Source organism: Oreochromis niloticus, linkage group LG3 (genome assembly GCF_001858045.2).
Source record: "Oreochromis niloticus isolate F11D_XX linkage group LG3, O_niloticus_UMD_NMBU, whole genome shotgun sequence".
Taxonomy (NCBI): Eukaryota; Metazoa; Chordata; class Actinopteri; order Cichliformes; family Cichlidae; genus Oreochromis; species Oreochromis niloticus.
The window spans coordinates 18,221,130-18,237,468 of record NC_031967.2 but is presented as its reverse complement, the minus strand read 5'-3'; the positions used below and the strand labels follow the sequence as shown (position 1 = coordinate 18,237,468).

General features: G+C 43.3%; 1 protein-coding gene across 5 annotated transcripts in view; it reads right to left on the bottom strand.

The window, feature by feature from the left end:
- arap2 (ArfGAP with RhoGAP domain, ankyrin repeat and PH domain 2) overlaps nt 1–16,339 on the bottom strand; it is a 159,537-nt gene that overhangs the window by 120,195 nt on the left and 23,003 nt on the right. For 4 of the 5 annotated variants that reach the window (XM_019354343.2, XM_005454399.4, XM_005454400.4 and 1 more), the window contains exon 8: nt 11,035–11,155. In XM_019354343.2, the coding sequence (XP_019209888.1) occupies nt 11,035–11,155 (121 nt within the window). Of the gene's footprint in view, nt 1–11,034; nt 11,156–13,390; nt 13,720–16,339 lie in introns of those variants that run through there. The other variant, XM_019354346.2, reaches the window with a different exon arrangement.

Below are 16,339 nucleotides of genomic sequence, written 5' to 3'. Positions count from 1 at the left end.
GAAAAGTTAACTTGAAGCGAAACGTAGGGTGAGAAAAGCTGCAAAAGCAGCAGGGATGAAGACAGCCTCGAGAGGACCGCCGAATAAAGTTAATTCGAGAACTCGGAAGAGCTTTATGGCGAGTGGACTGATGCTGGAGCCAGTGCATCAAGAGCCTCCATGAAGGAAATCTTCAGGAAAACAGCTGTAACTGTTACAAGTGAGGTGCTGTGTCATCTGCTGCTGTTGGTGGCATTTGGTAAACTGTGTCAGTCAATGCAGCAAGTGTATACCGGGAGGTTTTAGAGCGCGTCATACTTTCATCTGCTGAAAAACGTGATGGAGATCCTGATTTCCTTTTCCAGCAGGACTTGGCACCTGCCCAGAGAGCTTGTGCTCGACTGGCCAGCCAAGTCACATGACCCAACCTTACAGAGAGGCTCAGGTTCAGGTGAGGTTCAGGTTGGTACTTGACAGTACCTCACAGAAAAGCTGTGAGGTACTGTCAAGCAGAACATAAGAAACACCAGAGCCAAAAACATAGATGAGCTGAAGGACACAACACAACACAGGATCACAACAACCTGGATGGTATAACTCAAGTTGGACTTGAAAAATCATTTTTTTTGATTGATTGATTGATTTAACATTTAGAGATACTGGATTTTCATAAGTAGTACATACAATAACCAAAAAAGTGATTTGCAACCATGTTAATAGAGCCTGACATATTTATTACCTGATGTATCGTATCGGCCGATATTAGCTATTTATCAGTCTATGCAACCATGTTATGAGTTTCAATATTGCACAGAGGATACTCTGCAACTTCTCAGTTAGCAACACGCAACAACCGATTGATGTAAACAAGTACATAAACACATAACAAATATACAGAGAAATCCCCCCCCCCACCCCAAAAAAACAGATCTTTTGATTTTTATATCAAAAGATCGATATCACAGTTTAATACCAATATCAGATTTTTGATATCGGTATTAAAAAGGACAGGCTCTGCAAGATACAAAAGAACAGTTAAGTAAAAGTGATACAAAAGATTGATACAAAAAAGTAAGGCACTGATAACTTGAGACTTACATACAAAGGACAAAAAGTGAGGTATAGTCGTCCCTCGTTTATCGCAGGACTTACGTTCCAAAAATAACCTGCGATAAGTGAAATCCACGAAGGAGCCAACTTTATTTTTTACAATTCTTATAGATGCGCTAAGGCTGTAAAACCCCTCACTACACACTTTATATACTTTATATACAGGCATGAACATTTTCACACTTTTCTCTCTTGTTTAAACTCTCAAAGTTCAAACCTTTGTAGAGAAACAAGTCCAGCATTACAGAATGAAACTAAAGGCACCTACAGGTGATGATGTTTCGTTGACATTGTTGTGTTTGTTGGGGAGAAAACTTACAAACATACAGTGCAGCACTTCAGAGTCACACTGCTAGCGATCGACGATTTATTTAAATTTGACAAGCTGAACGCATTCTGTACTGTACAGGAGACACGGCATGAGATTGATTGACAATGGTCTACAGCCAATCAGAACGCAAAACACTATGCGCTGTAAAAAAAAAAACAAAAAACAAAAAAAAAACAAAAATCATGGAAAAGTGCACAAAAAAAATCTGTGAAACAGCGAGGGCGCGAAAGTTGAACCACGTTATAGCGAGAGACCACTGTAAACCTTTTGCTACAAGTGTGGGCAGGCAGGAAGTTTGTTGGCTAAAACACAGCGTTCGGCTCATCTATAGTTTAATTGGGTCACTAATTTAGAGCTGGTAAATGGAGTAGTAACTGATAGCAGATGAATTCTTGAGACATTTTTGCCAACCATGACTGATAAATGGTACACTGAAAGTAGTCCAGTTTAAAGAAAGAGTTCAAATGTACACTTTTGAACATGAGGCGCAGTGAAGATGAAGGGGTTCTTGAATCCATCTGACAGGGCTGTGGGTGTATGTCAGATGAAAAAGGTTGGTAACCACTGACATACACCATAGAGTGAGGCGCATGTGATGGAAAGACTGACACTAAAAATATTCTTCACAACACGGAAGCTGGTCAGCGAACCACAAAGCCCACATACTTCCTTTTTCTGTTCAATCTAATTTGCTCAGACGAGCTCCGAGTTCATCTTAATCGTCAGCCCAAACTGTTTTTGATACCCTCTCTTGTCACCGGATAAATCATTTCGGAACATCGCCTATCTCCGGGAATTTTAAAACGCACCTGTTTTACACTCACGCCCATGCGCGCAGGACACAGTACGCGCTCCTGTTCACGGCGTCTCCAGGTGGGCAGAAAAGAAGACCGCCTGCATTTATGTCAGCTGTGCTGGTTTCTGAGTAAAAATCTAATTCACTCAAAGGAGACGTCAAATTAGCCACCAAGGCCCAAACAGTGCATCAATTGCAATTTGTCTTGATTATTTGTAGCATAAATAAACTAAAGAACAAATTTAGAAGCATAAAAACAGGCCTAATAACCCAAAATATCCAAAAACACAGTCGTTACAGATTTATTACGTGGGTGCAAATTAATTTAATATACGTCAATATCCAGGATTTTAATGATCACAGAAATTAGTTTGTATTTATAAAAACAAGGTGATTCTTCAAGGTCTTTTATTTGAAGGCAGACTACACCTCCATTTTTCTCCTCTCTGCTTTGACAGACTCAAATTTGAACTTGAGCTGCGTCACCCCCCAGAGCGACCTGCCGGCGTGTCCTCCACACACACAGGAAGAGACCCGTCAATCATTTTTTGGTCACCGTCAACCTGTCACCGTCATAAACTGACCTTAATCATCTCCTCGACTGTGACCTTCTGACCCTCCTGCAGCCTTTGTGGACGTGTCTCTCCTTGAATTTGCATGCAAACACACCCTCTACCCTCTCAGGTCTCCTCATTGTCGACAACCTTAACCACCCCCCCCACCCGAGCACCAACATACTGTATCTGCTGCCCGGTACCAATCCCAGCTCAGCCCCCCCCCCTCCTCAGACTCTTATGAATTCACAAAGAGCTGGTATCAATAATAAAAGGCCTGCTCAATTATTGACCGCTCTTTACATCACTTGGCTTTACTGTTCCCTTCCCACCCTGCTTTCTGACTTCCATTACCTGTCCTGCTCTCACTTATTTGCCTGTTCATTTATTCAGATGGGGGGGGGGCTCCTTCCTCCTTCCCTCCACTCTCCGCTGGCCTCCTCGCCCAAGCTGTCAATCTGAGCGCAGGAGGGATGGTAGCAGAGGAGGAAGGTGAAAGTAACGGTGGCGTGCCCGTACACCTTGCACGTTAGGATTTGTGTATGTTAATATTTGCCTCGCACAAGAAGCTCAATGATTTTTTGCTCGGTGCACAAACACGGCCTCACCTCTGCATGCACAGAACAAGAACGCAAACTGCTGCCAGCCACTAAAAATCCGGCGGCCAAAACTAGCGCTTATTAAGGGATATATGCACGGCCATCTATTTGAAAGACTATTCCACTTTTCATGGAGAGAGACGAGGGGAGAGGCAGATAATCCTCAGCGAAAGTGGATGAGATGAGAGCTAGGTCCACTCAGCGCTCAACAGAGATCTTAGAAGCCGCCCACGCGGTCTCCATCAGCAGGGAGAAAAAACAAAAGGGGAGGAAAACAAATAATAAAACATACACAAAGCTGAGGGACTGTGGCCATTTTCTGTTTCTCTCCTTTCAATCACCTCAGTGTCCAAACACACCAACACTGAATCAAACATTTCTATTATTATTTAGTGTTTAATCTACACGTTTGCCACAAATTACGGCTTACACTCATATTCATCCTCAGTAAAAACTGTTTATGTTCATCAGATTTAAATTTCCTGCAAACGTATCCAAACTGTGGATTTTGTACATTCTGAATTATGTGACATTCAGTTCAAACTGATTTAAGTGACTTTGAATGTGGCGTGGTTGTTCAGTCTGAGTATTTCAGAAAGCAATGATCTGCTGGGATTTTCCCCACACAGCCATCTCTAGAGTTGACAGAGAATAGTCTGGACAAGACAAAATATCCAGTGGACAGCAGTTCTATCCATGAAAATGTCTTGCTGATGTTATTAATCTCTGGCTCTCTTCCACAGTATGTCTTTATCCTGTCTTCCTTCTCTCACCCCAACCGATTGCAGCAGATGGCCCCGCCCCTCCCTGAGCCTGGTTCTGCAGGAGGTTTCTTCCTGTTAAAAGGGAGTTTTTCCTTCCCACTGTCGCCAAAGTGCTTGCTCATAGGGGGTCCTATGATTGTTGGGTTTTTCTCTCTATGTACTATTGTAGGGTCTACCTTACGATATAAACTGCCTTGAGGCAACTATTGTTGTGATTTGGTGCTGTATAAATAAAACTGAATTGAATTGAATGTCAGAGGTCAGAGGTATGCAGAAGAGCATCTCTGCAGAGGGCCACACTGGGTACCACTCTTGTCAGCTAAGAACAGGAAGGTGAGGCTAAAATCCCACAGGTTCCCCAAAATTGCTCTGACCACTCTTAACGTTTGCTGCAACACTCAGAATGTCGGTTAAGTATCAAAATTTCAAGCTGCTGTTGGTGTAATGGTGTAGAAGGCATTTTCTTGGCACACTTTGGGCCCCTTTATACCAACTAAGCATCACTTAAACACCACAGCCTACCTGATAATTTTTTGTTGACCGTGTCCTTCATGACCACAAAGACTGAAACAATGGGTTTTAAAACGTATACAGCACATACAATAATACAGCATTTATCTAAAGTTAGCTAATGCTAGTCATCATTGGTCAGGATCTGATAGAAAGTCAGCCTCCACACACTTTCATGTCAGAAGGCCCAAGTTAAAGACTAAAATGTTTATGTATTTTACACTCTGTGCTCTGCAACTAATTTTATGCATGGACTTTTATAGCTGTACGGGGGTGAATTTTCATACATCTCACTTCATACATCTCAAAATGTGGCGAGGCTTAAACTTATCACTTTGAGGTGACATCTCTGCTAGGTGTTACATCAGATAACTTGAGTCCCTTAACTCAAAGTCCCTGCAGTAACTGTGGCCTTTATAACTTTGAAAACATTTCAAGGCAGTTATTTCACAAATGGAACGGCTTGCTGTGTGGTTTACTGCGACAACAGCTCTTCTAAGTCAATTCTTTGAGCAGCTGCTGTCGTTAAAAGTTCCTAGAAACCTGCTAGCGAAGGAAAGACGTCCAGCTAAAGAGAGTGAACGCTGGACTAGCATTCACCTGGTTTAGCTTAGAGGAAAAAGCACTCCAAAACCCAACTGTAGCATCGAAGTATGAAATAATGTGAAGTGAAACATGTACAGCAGCATACAAAACTTTAGTCTCACTGCAGGTCCTTCTGAGTTTATAATTCTGCCATCATTTTGTCTCTGGGCTGCTCCTCTGCTCTTCCTTAATCATTCTCTACATCTCTCTAAACGTCTTTCCTGTCATCTCGAGCAGAACCAACATGTGTTACGAGCAGGCTTGTGGAAAGGCAATTGCCAAAGCATCAGAATACAAATCATCAACCTTTTTTTTTTTTTTTTTTTTTTTAAACACAATAAATCTCATCTCCTGTCTTGTAGCGCATTTGTCTGCAACCCCTCCGCACATCTCCAACATTCCCCCTTTCTGTCCTGTCTGTTTTCCATCATTCCTCGCCGCGTCTCTTCCTGCCACACTTTCTTCTCCCCCACCGCTCTGTGCATCACTCCTTCCCTCCCTCCTTTCTTCTCCCCCTGCCTGCCTTCCTTCCTCCTTCCATCTTTCCTCTCTCAAGCTGACAGTACCTAAGGGAAGGGGCCACCTGCGGACCAAGTGGGGAATCAGCCGACAGCTGTGTGCACACTCTCTCCGGTGGCCTTCAATTATTCACTCACTTCTCACTCCTCCTTTTCCCTCTCTCCATCTTCGCTCTGCCCTTTTCATCGCTCCCTGCTGTCTCCGCCTTTACTTCTCTGTTCCTTTTTTTTTTTAAATATCGAGATTGCATGTCTGCCTCTCGCTCCATCCACTCCTGCCACTTCCTCGCCTAATCCCTTTCTTCCCCTTGTTGCTCTTCCTCCCTCTTCTTCTATGCCTTTTGGATGCCTTTAACCACTCTCGCACACTCCTCCGACCATCACTCCATCATTTTCTCCCCGCTCTCGCCCCCCCAACTGCATCGGCCCAGCAGCTCCTTAACTCCACTTCACTAACCTACTCCTTCTCTTTCCCTCTGTCTGCTCGTGTCTCCTTCTTTTTCATGTGTTTCCCCAAAGATTGATGACTCTCCGCCACAAGGCGAGTGGGCCTGTTTAAAGATGCATGAGGTGATGAGGCCAAGTTTTATCCTTCTTTCTCCCTCTCTCTCTCATTTCTCCTCACAGACTCGTCTCTTGATGGCAGGCGCCACCTTTGCGAGAGCCGTCCCACTGTTCCCAAGCGGTCAGAGGCCACCTCCAAATCAGACAGCCCTCTCCCCTTCCCAGCTCTTGTCAAGACGACTGAGCGTGACGTATGACGATCAGACAGCCTGATAAATGATGCCATCGAGGACCCGCAACTCATAAACGGACCAAACAAAAAAAAAAAGAAAAGAAGCTGGCAGTCATCGATATGATGATGCGCTGAATCAACAGAGAGGGGAGGGGGTGTCGTTCACCCTTGGTCCTCAGAGTGGGGGGAAAAGATGAAAAAAGTTTTTGAAGGGCAAGTTGTTGTTTTTTTACGAGCTAGAGGTGAAGCAAAAACAAAAAAATCCTGAATGAAAAGACTGGATGCAAATCTTTGCTCGGTGGAAGCCACAAAGCAGCCAGCACTATCATATCTCGTATATGCATAGTGTAAAATGGCTCCTGTTTGAGCTTCCATACATTTCACTTTAGTTCTCAAACTTTTGTGCATCTGTGCACAATATAACTGAAATCCTTCGTTACCAAAATGGGATGATGTAACATAACCGACGAGCCACAACCTCAAAGAGTAACGAAGAAGCTCTTCCTAAGAAGAGGCGCTAAGAAGCTCTCCAGCTAGCTAGCCGGTACACACTTTAAGTGTCATGCAGACACGTTTTTAGTCCTTTGTGGCGTGTTGTGTGGCTAATTTCAACTGACTGGGGAACAGAGAGTGAAGCTGTATTCTTCTAGAAGCCGACCGATTTATCGGCAGGTCAATGCTATTGGTCAATATTTGCCAATCTGTCGGTGTCGGCCTTTATAACAGCCCATAGATGTAATTTTTAAAAGTTACACCCTTCCACGATGTTATGAGCCTAGATGGTTCATAATTTGTCCACCACAACTGGCAACAACTGCTTGAAAGGCCACAAACACAACAAGCAGCTGATCAGATACATATATAAAACTATTTTTGTTGTATTTAACTTATCAAATATTCTGGTACCACAGTAGGGCAGCTGTTAGCATTGTAGCCTCACAGCAAGAAAGTCCTGGGTTCCGATCTACCATCTACCCAAGGAGTTTGCATATTTTTCCCACGTTTGTTTGGGTTCTGTCCGGGTACTCCAGTTTGCTCTTGTGAAGGTGATAACGAAAAACTAATACTTCACTTTATTTTTACTTGCACCCATATATCAAACAAAAAACAGTACTGGCCAAAATCAGCCTTCCTGTCTGTCTGTCCGTATCCTTAATGACTTTTCTCCATGGTAGTAGCTGATGGTTACCTCTTTTTGTTACATCAGGTCTGCGCTAACTAATATTCAAAGGTTCTTCTTCAAAATTAACATTTACTTGTTTCCTCTGGTACATTTTGGAGAATGAGGATAAACCTAAATAAAATGAAGAAACACAAACCAGCATCATCAGCTTTGGCAAATTTGCGTCTAAATCAAGCTACATTTGCATCCCTACACAATCTTTTTCTCTTTAGCTGCTAAATGCTTGACTGTATTTATATGTGGTTCATGAGAGCAGTGAAACTGGGCCAAAACGGGGAAACCGCACACTGCAAGACAAAAAAAACACAATTAGCTGAAAGAGGCTAAAACGCTTAGTTGAGACAGTAAAACATTTTACAAAAGTGTTTGGTGCTAATTAATTCCATACAAGCACTGATTAGTACGGCTTTGAGTGCTGAGACTTCACAAATGACGCTCTTCTCGACTAGAATGGTGTCAAGTACAAACACTTTGGTAACCATCGAAAGGTTTTAGCTTTTCAAAAGTCCTCTCAACCTGTCGTGTTTTCTAAAGGAATGACCTTCTTCAGTTATTATCTGCACGTACACCTCACAATGATTTGTATGCATTTTGGTTAAAGAGCAAATAACGGAAGATGTTCATTTCTGTGCCATTAAGTCCCTTTATCATCTTCAGCTGACATTTTACATGGATCCACACGAACGCTGGGTGTTTTTACAATTTCTGCTCAGATTTTAAATGAAATGCTTCTTTACATAAATAATTATCCATTAAACATTTAAATATATGTTTCCATTAATGAATAACTGTATGTAGTACTTGTTATTCTGCTCATGGGCATGCCTTGATCACCATTAAACTGACAGAATACCAGAGTAAAAGTTAGATTTTGTGCAAGGCCTGATGCTTAATGTCTGCTCCAGTATTATGCTGGCATTAAAAGACCAGTGGAGCTCTTCAAGAGCAATAAGGTGATCCTCAGTAATAACTATTAGCAAGTCAAATATTGAGGTTTCTATTCTTGGCTCAGATGTCAGCGTGTCAGAAACCCGCGCCGAGGTCTCGGTGACCCGGTCGATTAAGATCTTTCAGCTCTACCTGCTCTCACGTATTTACACTGTACCACTCAATGCCATAACCACGCAGAGCTCGATTTCTGCAGTCTAACTTATTCCCATGAATCAAAGGGCAGCCAGCATCTGACCCCAGAAACAGACCCTCATTTAGTGAATGAGCTGTCTGACCTGCGCTGCCTAATAGACTGCCATCAAGCAGGCGGGAGGTGAGAAGCAGAAAGTGTCTCCTTCCCCTCTCATTAAGGCCGACACAGACAAAGCTTCCACCTCAAAGACGATAAGCGGAGACAACTCGTGCGGCGTTTTGTGTGTGACAGTAAGATGAAGAGTAGAGGGAGGAAAGATGTTATTTAAGCAGAATTCCTGCAATACTGACCTCTTGAATAACCACATGCACACTCATTGGCAGATCATAATTTTCATTTATTCAATCACTGGACAGAAAATAAAAAATTTTCAAGCGTAATGGTAGCTCAACCAAACCGAGTCCCAATCCCCACAGATTGGTTTACGTCAGTGACAGAAGACATCAGCTGATTTCCTTCTACAGTGGTGGTTACATGGACACGGAGACAGGAGACTCCACATCCAAGCAGTCACTCCTGCTATAGTTCTAGTAGCTGTATTGTAACGTAAAGTCTCCACAGTCGGGTACAAGCGATCACGAAACACTCGTCACCCTCTGATGATAACATTTCCATCACTTGGACTGAAGCACAACTGCAGCAGACTCACTAACGTGGAAACTTTAACACACTTATAAGCAATCAAATAGAAATTCTCAAAAAAGGTGCCAATAATAAAACTGCTTTTTTTCTCCAAGCCACCTTGCAACCCGCCGCAGGTTCTATATATATATCTATATCTGTTGTCACAGATGGCACACAACATCTTTTGCACTTAAAGTTCAGTAACAACGCTGACATATTCCCTTTCTGTGGCCCAGTGATCATGAGTTGTAAACATGGCCTTAATCAGCCTACACATGTTAACACTAAGTATAAATTTAGAGCAGAATTCTGTTTCCCCTTCAGTAATTTTGCTTCCTCATTCACCAGCCGTTCTGCTACAGTAAACTCGAGGGGCGCTGATATATTGGCCAATTTTACTATTTCCCAATATATGCGAATTAGCAATAAGGCCAATAAATGTTTAGGAAGTTTAAAAATTAAAAAACCAAAGGAGAAAGTTTGTCCACCAGGGGCGCCCTGCAGCTTCCCACGTGTTTGGAACACCACAAACACGACAGCTGATCCGAGGAGACTCAGTTTAAATGAGTAAGTAAAGAACTCAATATAACAAATGTTACAGAAATCAATTTGTCTCCAGCAATATACGAATTTTAAATCACTAAATATTGATCTTGGTCTCCAAAATTATGCACTTGCAAGTTCCCAGTCAGAATTTTCAACTGGAACACCCCCTCAGGTTGGATTTCCAAGTTGGAAAGTCAAGGCAGCCCCACCAATCCCGACTTCACAATCCAATCCAGTGCACACACACAACTGTCAAACCTGCAGTTTGTACAGCCACTGTTATGTATTTGTGACTTGCTAACTAAGATATATCCAGAGCACTGACTGCGCTCTGTCCATGAAGGGGCAGCAGTGATGTTTTTAAGCACAAGGAAAAAAAAACAAGCACTGTGCTGGTTTTCTAGTGACGCATGAATGGCTCTACGTTGCTAAGGAGCAAAACAAATCCAGTTTTTCCCTGCTTTTCCACTTTTACCACTGGAAAGAGCTCACCTCGGGAGTGATGTCACTCCCAGTCCCAACATCCGACTTGCAAGGCAACTGGAACGCAGCATTAATCTTCATGCTAGGCGAGGCTAAACGCCACATCGCTGTACCTAATTCACAGGCATTAAATGGATCTTGATCCTTCCATATCTGTCTTCAAAGACTGAAAATAAATGTATACAACCGTTTCTTTACACAGGGGTGCTTTGCAAAAGGATTCACAGTCATACAAATGAGCCTAATAAAACTAAAAATGAGTATGAGGAGGAAGAAACTGCAGAAAGCGTGTTAGAGAAGGAAGAGAGAGAAAGAGAAAATAGAGGAAAAAGGAGGTGAGACAGAAGATTGTCATGGAGGCATTCAGATATTCAGATGGCGAGGTAGGAGAAGAAAGAGACGAACAGGAAGGGAGGGGGGAGAGGCGGAGAAACAGGGGCGAGCGAGGGAGGAAAAACAAGGCTAGACGGGGAATCAGCCGGTCAGAGTGACAAACAGAAAGAACCGCACGTGTGGCTCGTAGCTGAATGCAAAACCACAGAACAAAGAGGAAAAGGAAGCACTTGTTGTACCTTCTCTCTCAGCTCGGAATATGAAGGTCCGCAGGGAGGTGACTACCTCAAACTTGTTGTCGCCCAGTCCTCGCACCTGCCTGATAGCGCTGGCCAGAATCATCCCTTTGGAGTACATCTCCTAAACAGAGGAGGACACACACACATAGCAAATAAACACAAGCAGACACACACACGCATGTTAATAATGTTATTCAAGTGCTGCTTATTCCTGTTATCTGCATCTGTAGGCCCACAGTTATTATTTTCTGACGCATTGTTTGTATCAATAGATGTGAAATCCTGAGTCGTATTACCGTCTGTTAGGACCGCACTCAATTTCAAACAGACGTCCTCATGAAACCACAGAACCATCTTATCAATAGGCCGTAAGATTTATCTGCAGAAATGCAGCAACCCTGTTCCGTGTCCAGCAATAACTTTGATAAATCGCACAAACGCTCTCGGACAAGGAGCGCGTGAATCTGAGATAATTTTGCATCAACACGACCTCCGACCTCGAATTGGAAACTTGAAATGTGCAGAATTTCAAAAGCAGGAAACGATGCCCAAACGAAAAAAGTGAACTGCGCTACATTAAAGAACGCGAGCACACGGCGAGACGACATCTGGGAGTTCGCGAAACAGATCTACGAGCTGAAAACAAACTTTTAAATTTAAAAAGAGACATGCACACGTGTACTGGGGATTCAGCACAGGAAGTGAGTGGGTAAAGCGGGACTTGGTTGTGTGCTTTGTTTCATTACCCCCCCCTCCTCCCCAGCAGCTCTAGTGGAGGCATCCAAATAAGGAGGATGTTGCACTGGAGGCTTCGTGACCCTCTTTACAGTCTCCCTCGACAATGGCAATTACAGTACTGGGTCATCGTGAATGGGAAACGAGACAGAATGGACAAAAAAGGAGAAAAAAAAAAACTCCAAACTTAATATTATGACTACTGAAGAATCAAGGACAGACGGCATCACTATCAGTATTCAGAACCTGATGTGAGAATATAACAGAAATGTCCAAGAACATCTCAGACTATAATGTTCCTGCAATAGAGGGAAGTGGGGGGAGGGGGGCAGCACATTATGCTTTTGTAGTGGCATGAAAAATGACATGACTGTGTAAAAAAAAAAAAAGGGGGGGGGACACACACGAGAATGCATTATTCATGCTGATAATGTCATTATCATTGCAAAATAAGGAGGAAAAAAAACAGAAACAAAAAAAACAGACATGACTGTTTTTTTCCTTTTCCTGTTGTCTTGACCTGAATTTTGATTTCTGTGTATAAACTGTAACAGTTTGTGTCTGCCACGCACAACACTGTGCTTCTATCCCACAGTCACACGCAGAGTGTGCCGAGTAAGCGAAGGAAGAAAGGATGGATGGATGAAAGAGGGTGTGGGGAAGACAAAATGAAAGAAAAAAAAAAAGGATGTGAACTTTTGACTCCCTCTTGCCATTATTAATTAAACCAGTGACCTTGCCATCCACAAAAACCTATTTCTAGAGACCACGCAGCCAAAAATATACCAGCCGGCACAGTCAGTTAAGGAGAGCAGGGCTGAGTGGGAGGGATGGATGGATGGTGGAAAAAAAAAAAAAGAGATAAATTAGGTTTGGGTGAAAGGCCAAGGAGAGAAGTAAGGGAAAGAAAATGGTAAGAGCGTTGTGTGATACAATCAGAAAAAAGAGGTAAGGAGGAGAAGGAAAAAAAAAACAGAGGAGGAAGGGATAAATCCATGATCAGAAAGAAAACGAAATGGAGAAGAGGGAGGACAAAGAGAGGAGAGGAGGCGCGTGGGAAAAAGAGAGACATCATGTAGAAATGAAGACGCCTAAGAGGGTCAAGAAGGGGTCCTTCTCATATTAAAGCAGGATGTTAACAATGGCAAGAAGTGGCTCAACCTAATTACCGACAGGCAGCCGTGTGCGTTCCTCTCCCCGGGAGTTTCACACCAATATCTCCCTCTTTCTCTCTCTAAATTTAGCCAGAAGTTAAAGGAAGGTGAGGAAAGGAGAAAGTAAGAGCGCGCGTGGATGAATTAGCTCGGCGGCCGCGCACGGATAATTATACCCCGGCATGGGTTAATTAATTGTTTTAATTCCAGTTTTGGGGTCACGCAGGAGAGACTTGTTTAATTGCGAGTTGTGCATCTGTAAATACTCTCCCAGCAGAGTCAGCGGAGACGTGCGATGTGACGGGAAGCGGCGGTCGGCGTTGAGATGACGCCATGCGCCGCGGCGGCAGCTGCCCGCCCGCATGCACGTGAAGGTTTTTGAGGCTGATCTCGAGGGGACTGGCTGCCAAGGAAGCAATGAGGCCTAACTATCTCTCTTTCTCCCATAGCCGACACACCTGACTCACCTCCGTCTGCCAAAAGATCTCCTCCACACTCACCTCCCCTCCCTTTGATCTCTCCCCACTCCAAACTTCACTCCCACAGCTGCTCATTCTTAGCCATACAAACCCTAGGGAGGGCCTCTCGTTTGGCCCTCCATAGGGTTTGTCACCCCATGTCATTTTGCAGGGCAGTGTCGGTACTACCTCTCTTTTTTTGTGCGTGGAACTGCCTATCCTGCATGGATAACTCTCTGTTCTTTTCAAAAACAACCTGGTAAACTTCAGGAAACAATTAAGGCAGAGCAATGGAGCTAAAGCCTACAATAATAGAGGCGCCATGTGGAGAGAAGAAAAAGAAAAAGAAAAAAAAACAGGGAGGAGGGTTAAAAAAAAAAAAAAGAAAAGAAAAAGGATGGAGGAGGTTTTACCACCAGCATGGAGTTAAGGTTCTGGCATCTCAAACGCTCAGATTTTCAGTGGAGGCATGAGGACACCAACTGGCTGGAGGGAAAAATTGCACCTCCCGGGAAAAGCATCCACGATCAGCGAGCTGCCTGCAGTATTTAGAAGTCGATGGCGTCTGTGTATTTTGTTTTTAAACATGTAAAGACCAAATAATTTATGCCTAACTGTGAACAGTGAAGTTGCAAGATCATTCAATGCCTGCCTCTCATATCTGTTGTCTGAGGATCAGACCAGAATAAAAGATTTAGACTTTAAAGTCCTAATGGAGTCGAATTATAATCCTCATTTTTAACCAAAGTCTGGTTCCCTTCCAAGTGTTAGTTTAGAGGTTACGCTGTTTTTCCCCTCCCCTCCCCCTCTCTCTCGGGGACAGCAGAACTGACTGTGAATTGAAACAGCAAACACTAAAACCACCGTCTCCTACTGCTGACAGACAGAATCCGTTTAACAGTATTTATTTCAGGCTGTGTTTTTGTCCATTTGATCATTTGATGGATTTAAGTTGCTCGGCGTCCTCCATCACCCACCGCTGAGCAAAATATCAGGCTGTTTATTTGACAAATGCTTCCCTATGTTAGCGAGTGGCATCGGCTAATCACCGACTTTGTCTGACATGTGGTGCCGGGCAGGATGTGTACACTGGGGTTTGGATTTATTTTTTAATTTTTCCTTAGAGCTCACTGCCTGCTGAGACTAAAAAACAAAACGAGTGAGAAAAATGAATCAGAACGCTTATTTTATTTCATAAAATAAAAACAAGAAGCTGACAGCAGAAAGAGCTGAGGAAATCTAGAAATTTAAGTAATAGATCGCTTTCACTATAAACATGTTAAAGCATAAAAGCCATTAATGGGAGCAGCTAAAGGTATGTTAATAATTACTGAACTTGATTGCATTAGCGCACTTGATCAGGGTCCTGGGAGTCAAAATAAAAGCAATTTTAAGGATGTATACACACACACACACACTCACAGTGAAAAAAGAAACACTCAGCATCAGAGCAGGCATCTTAGGATGATACTGGAGATAGTAAGTAGAGAAGCTTTCAGGCTTGCAAGGGAGCTTTTCCACATCAGACTGACTAAAACGCAGACAGACAGACAGACACACTGAAAGACTGATCCCCTGTCCTAAAACCTCATCTCCCCTTTGGCCTTCTATCCAGCTTCATCCCCCACCCCAGCCTCTCATCTCTTCATCCCTCGCAGCCATCCTCCTCCACTTCCTCCTCTCACTACCCCGAAGCCAGGCTTTGGACTGTCTTCATGCACGCACGCACACACACACACGACACCAATATAGGGACCCCGGAGACTACATCTCAGGCCCGCAGCTTTCTCCCAAGTCAATCCCACTGTTGACGAAATCAGGCGAAAGGCGTGATTGATCAGACAGATTGGATACAATGCTGCACAGAGAGAGAAGTGAGACTGCGGATCTCGCTACTCTCCCACGCCACCTCCGCTACCCCTATGATGACATCATCGCGGCCAGAGACCTTCAAGTTGCGACTGCGATTAAGTGCGATTAGTTCTGTCTGGTGCTGACAGATCCAAGGGGGGGTTTCAGCTACAAAAAAAAAAGAGCTTTTTGGGTTTTGGAAAGTTTGGCAAAGAGAACAAGCATGGGAATGTTTTAGCATGTAGGCATTTTTGTTTTTGTGTACGAGTGCTAGGGACAGAACGTGATAAAGAAAGAAAAACATGCTCATATCAGTATTGACTTGATCTAAGAGTCCAAACTGAAGTCTGTTTTTTGCTTGTGTCTTTTAAGATATGACTAAAAAAGGCCAAACAGTTCTCATTTAAACTAAAGAAAGAAGATTTGTCTGATGGCCTCATCAGGTCAAAATTTTATGAGCAACTTCAACTCAGTGACCACAGTTGCAAATGCAATAAAAGAACATTTTTTTCTTTCATTACCCAATGCTCCAGGTTTAAATCTTTTATAGACATTATCATTTGTTAAGGCTTCAGAGACACAGGCCTAAAGACTTATCAGCAAAAACTGTATAGTTTCCGACCAGTTAGCAAGGGGCTGCTTGTGATGGCTAGGTCAAATTGAACCTCCTTGCTTTGGTAATGTTGTGAGTAGAATGTGAAAAAAATATGACAAACTGTGAAGTGAGATCGTTTAAAATAAAAGTTGTGTATTTCTGCTTCAGTCAACATTACTTTGAAAGTGAATTATCTATGTGTCCAATTTGTTTCACACTTCTCAGTTTCACTGTCACTTGGCTAGTGGTTAGTGTGTGTTTGCAAAGAAGTCGGGCTCCTCCATGTAACTGATGAGCAACCGCAAAGTTTTCCGCTTTGTGAGCAATTTCACCGAGCACCAAGCAATCATTCACCAACTCGTAGGGAAATACACATTTTTTTCCCCCCAAACAACCGGTAGTTGCCGGAGTATTGTCAACTGGCATGCGTGACACAGGCCTGGAGACCAGCGAGATACTTGGTTAGTTAGCGGTGTAGCTTTGTAGCATTAGCTACAATTAGCCACCACAAA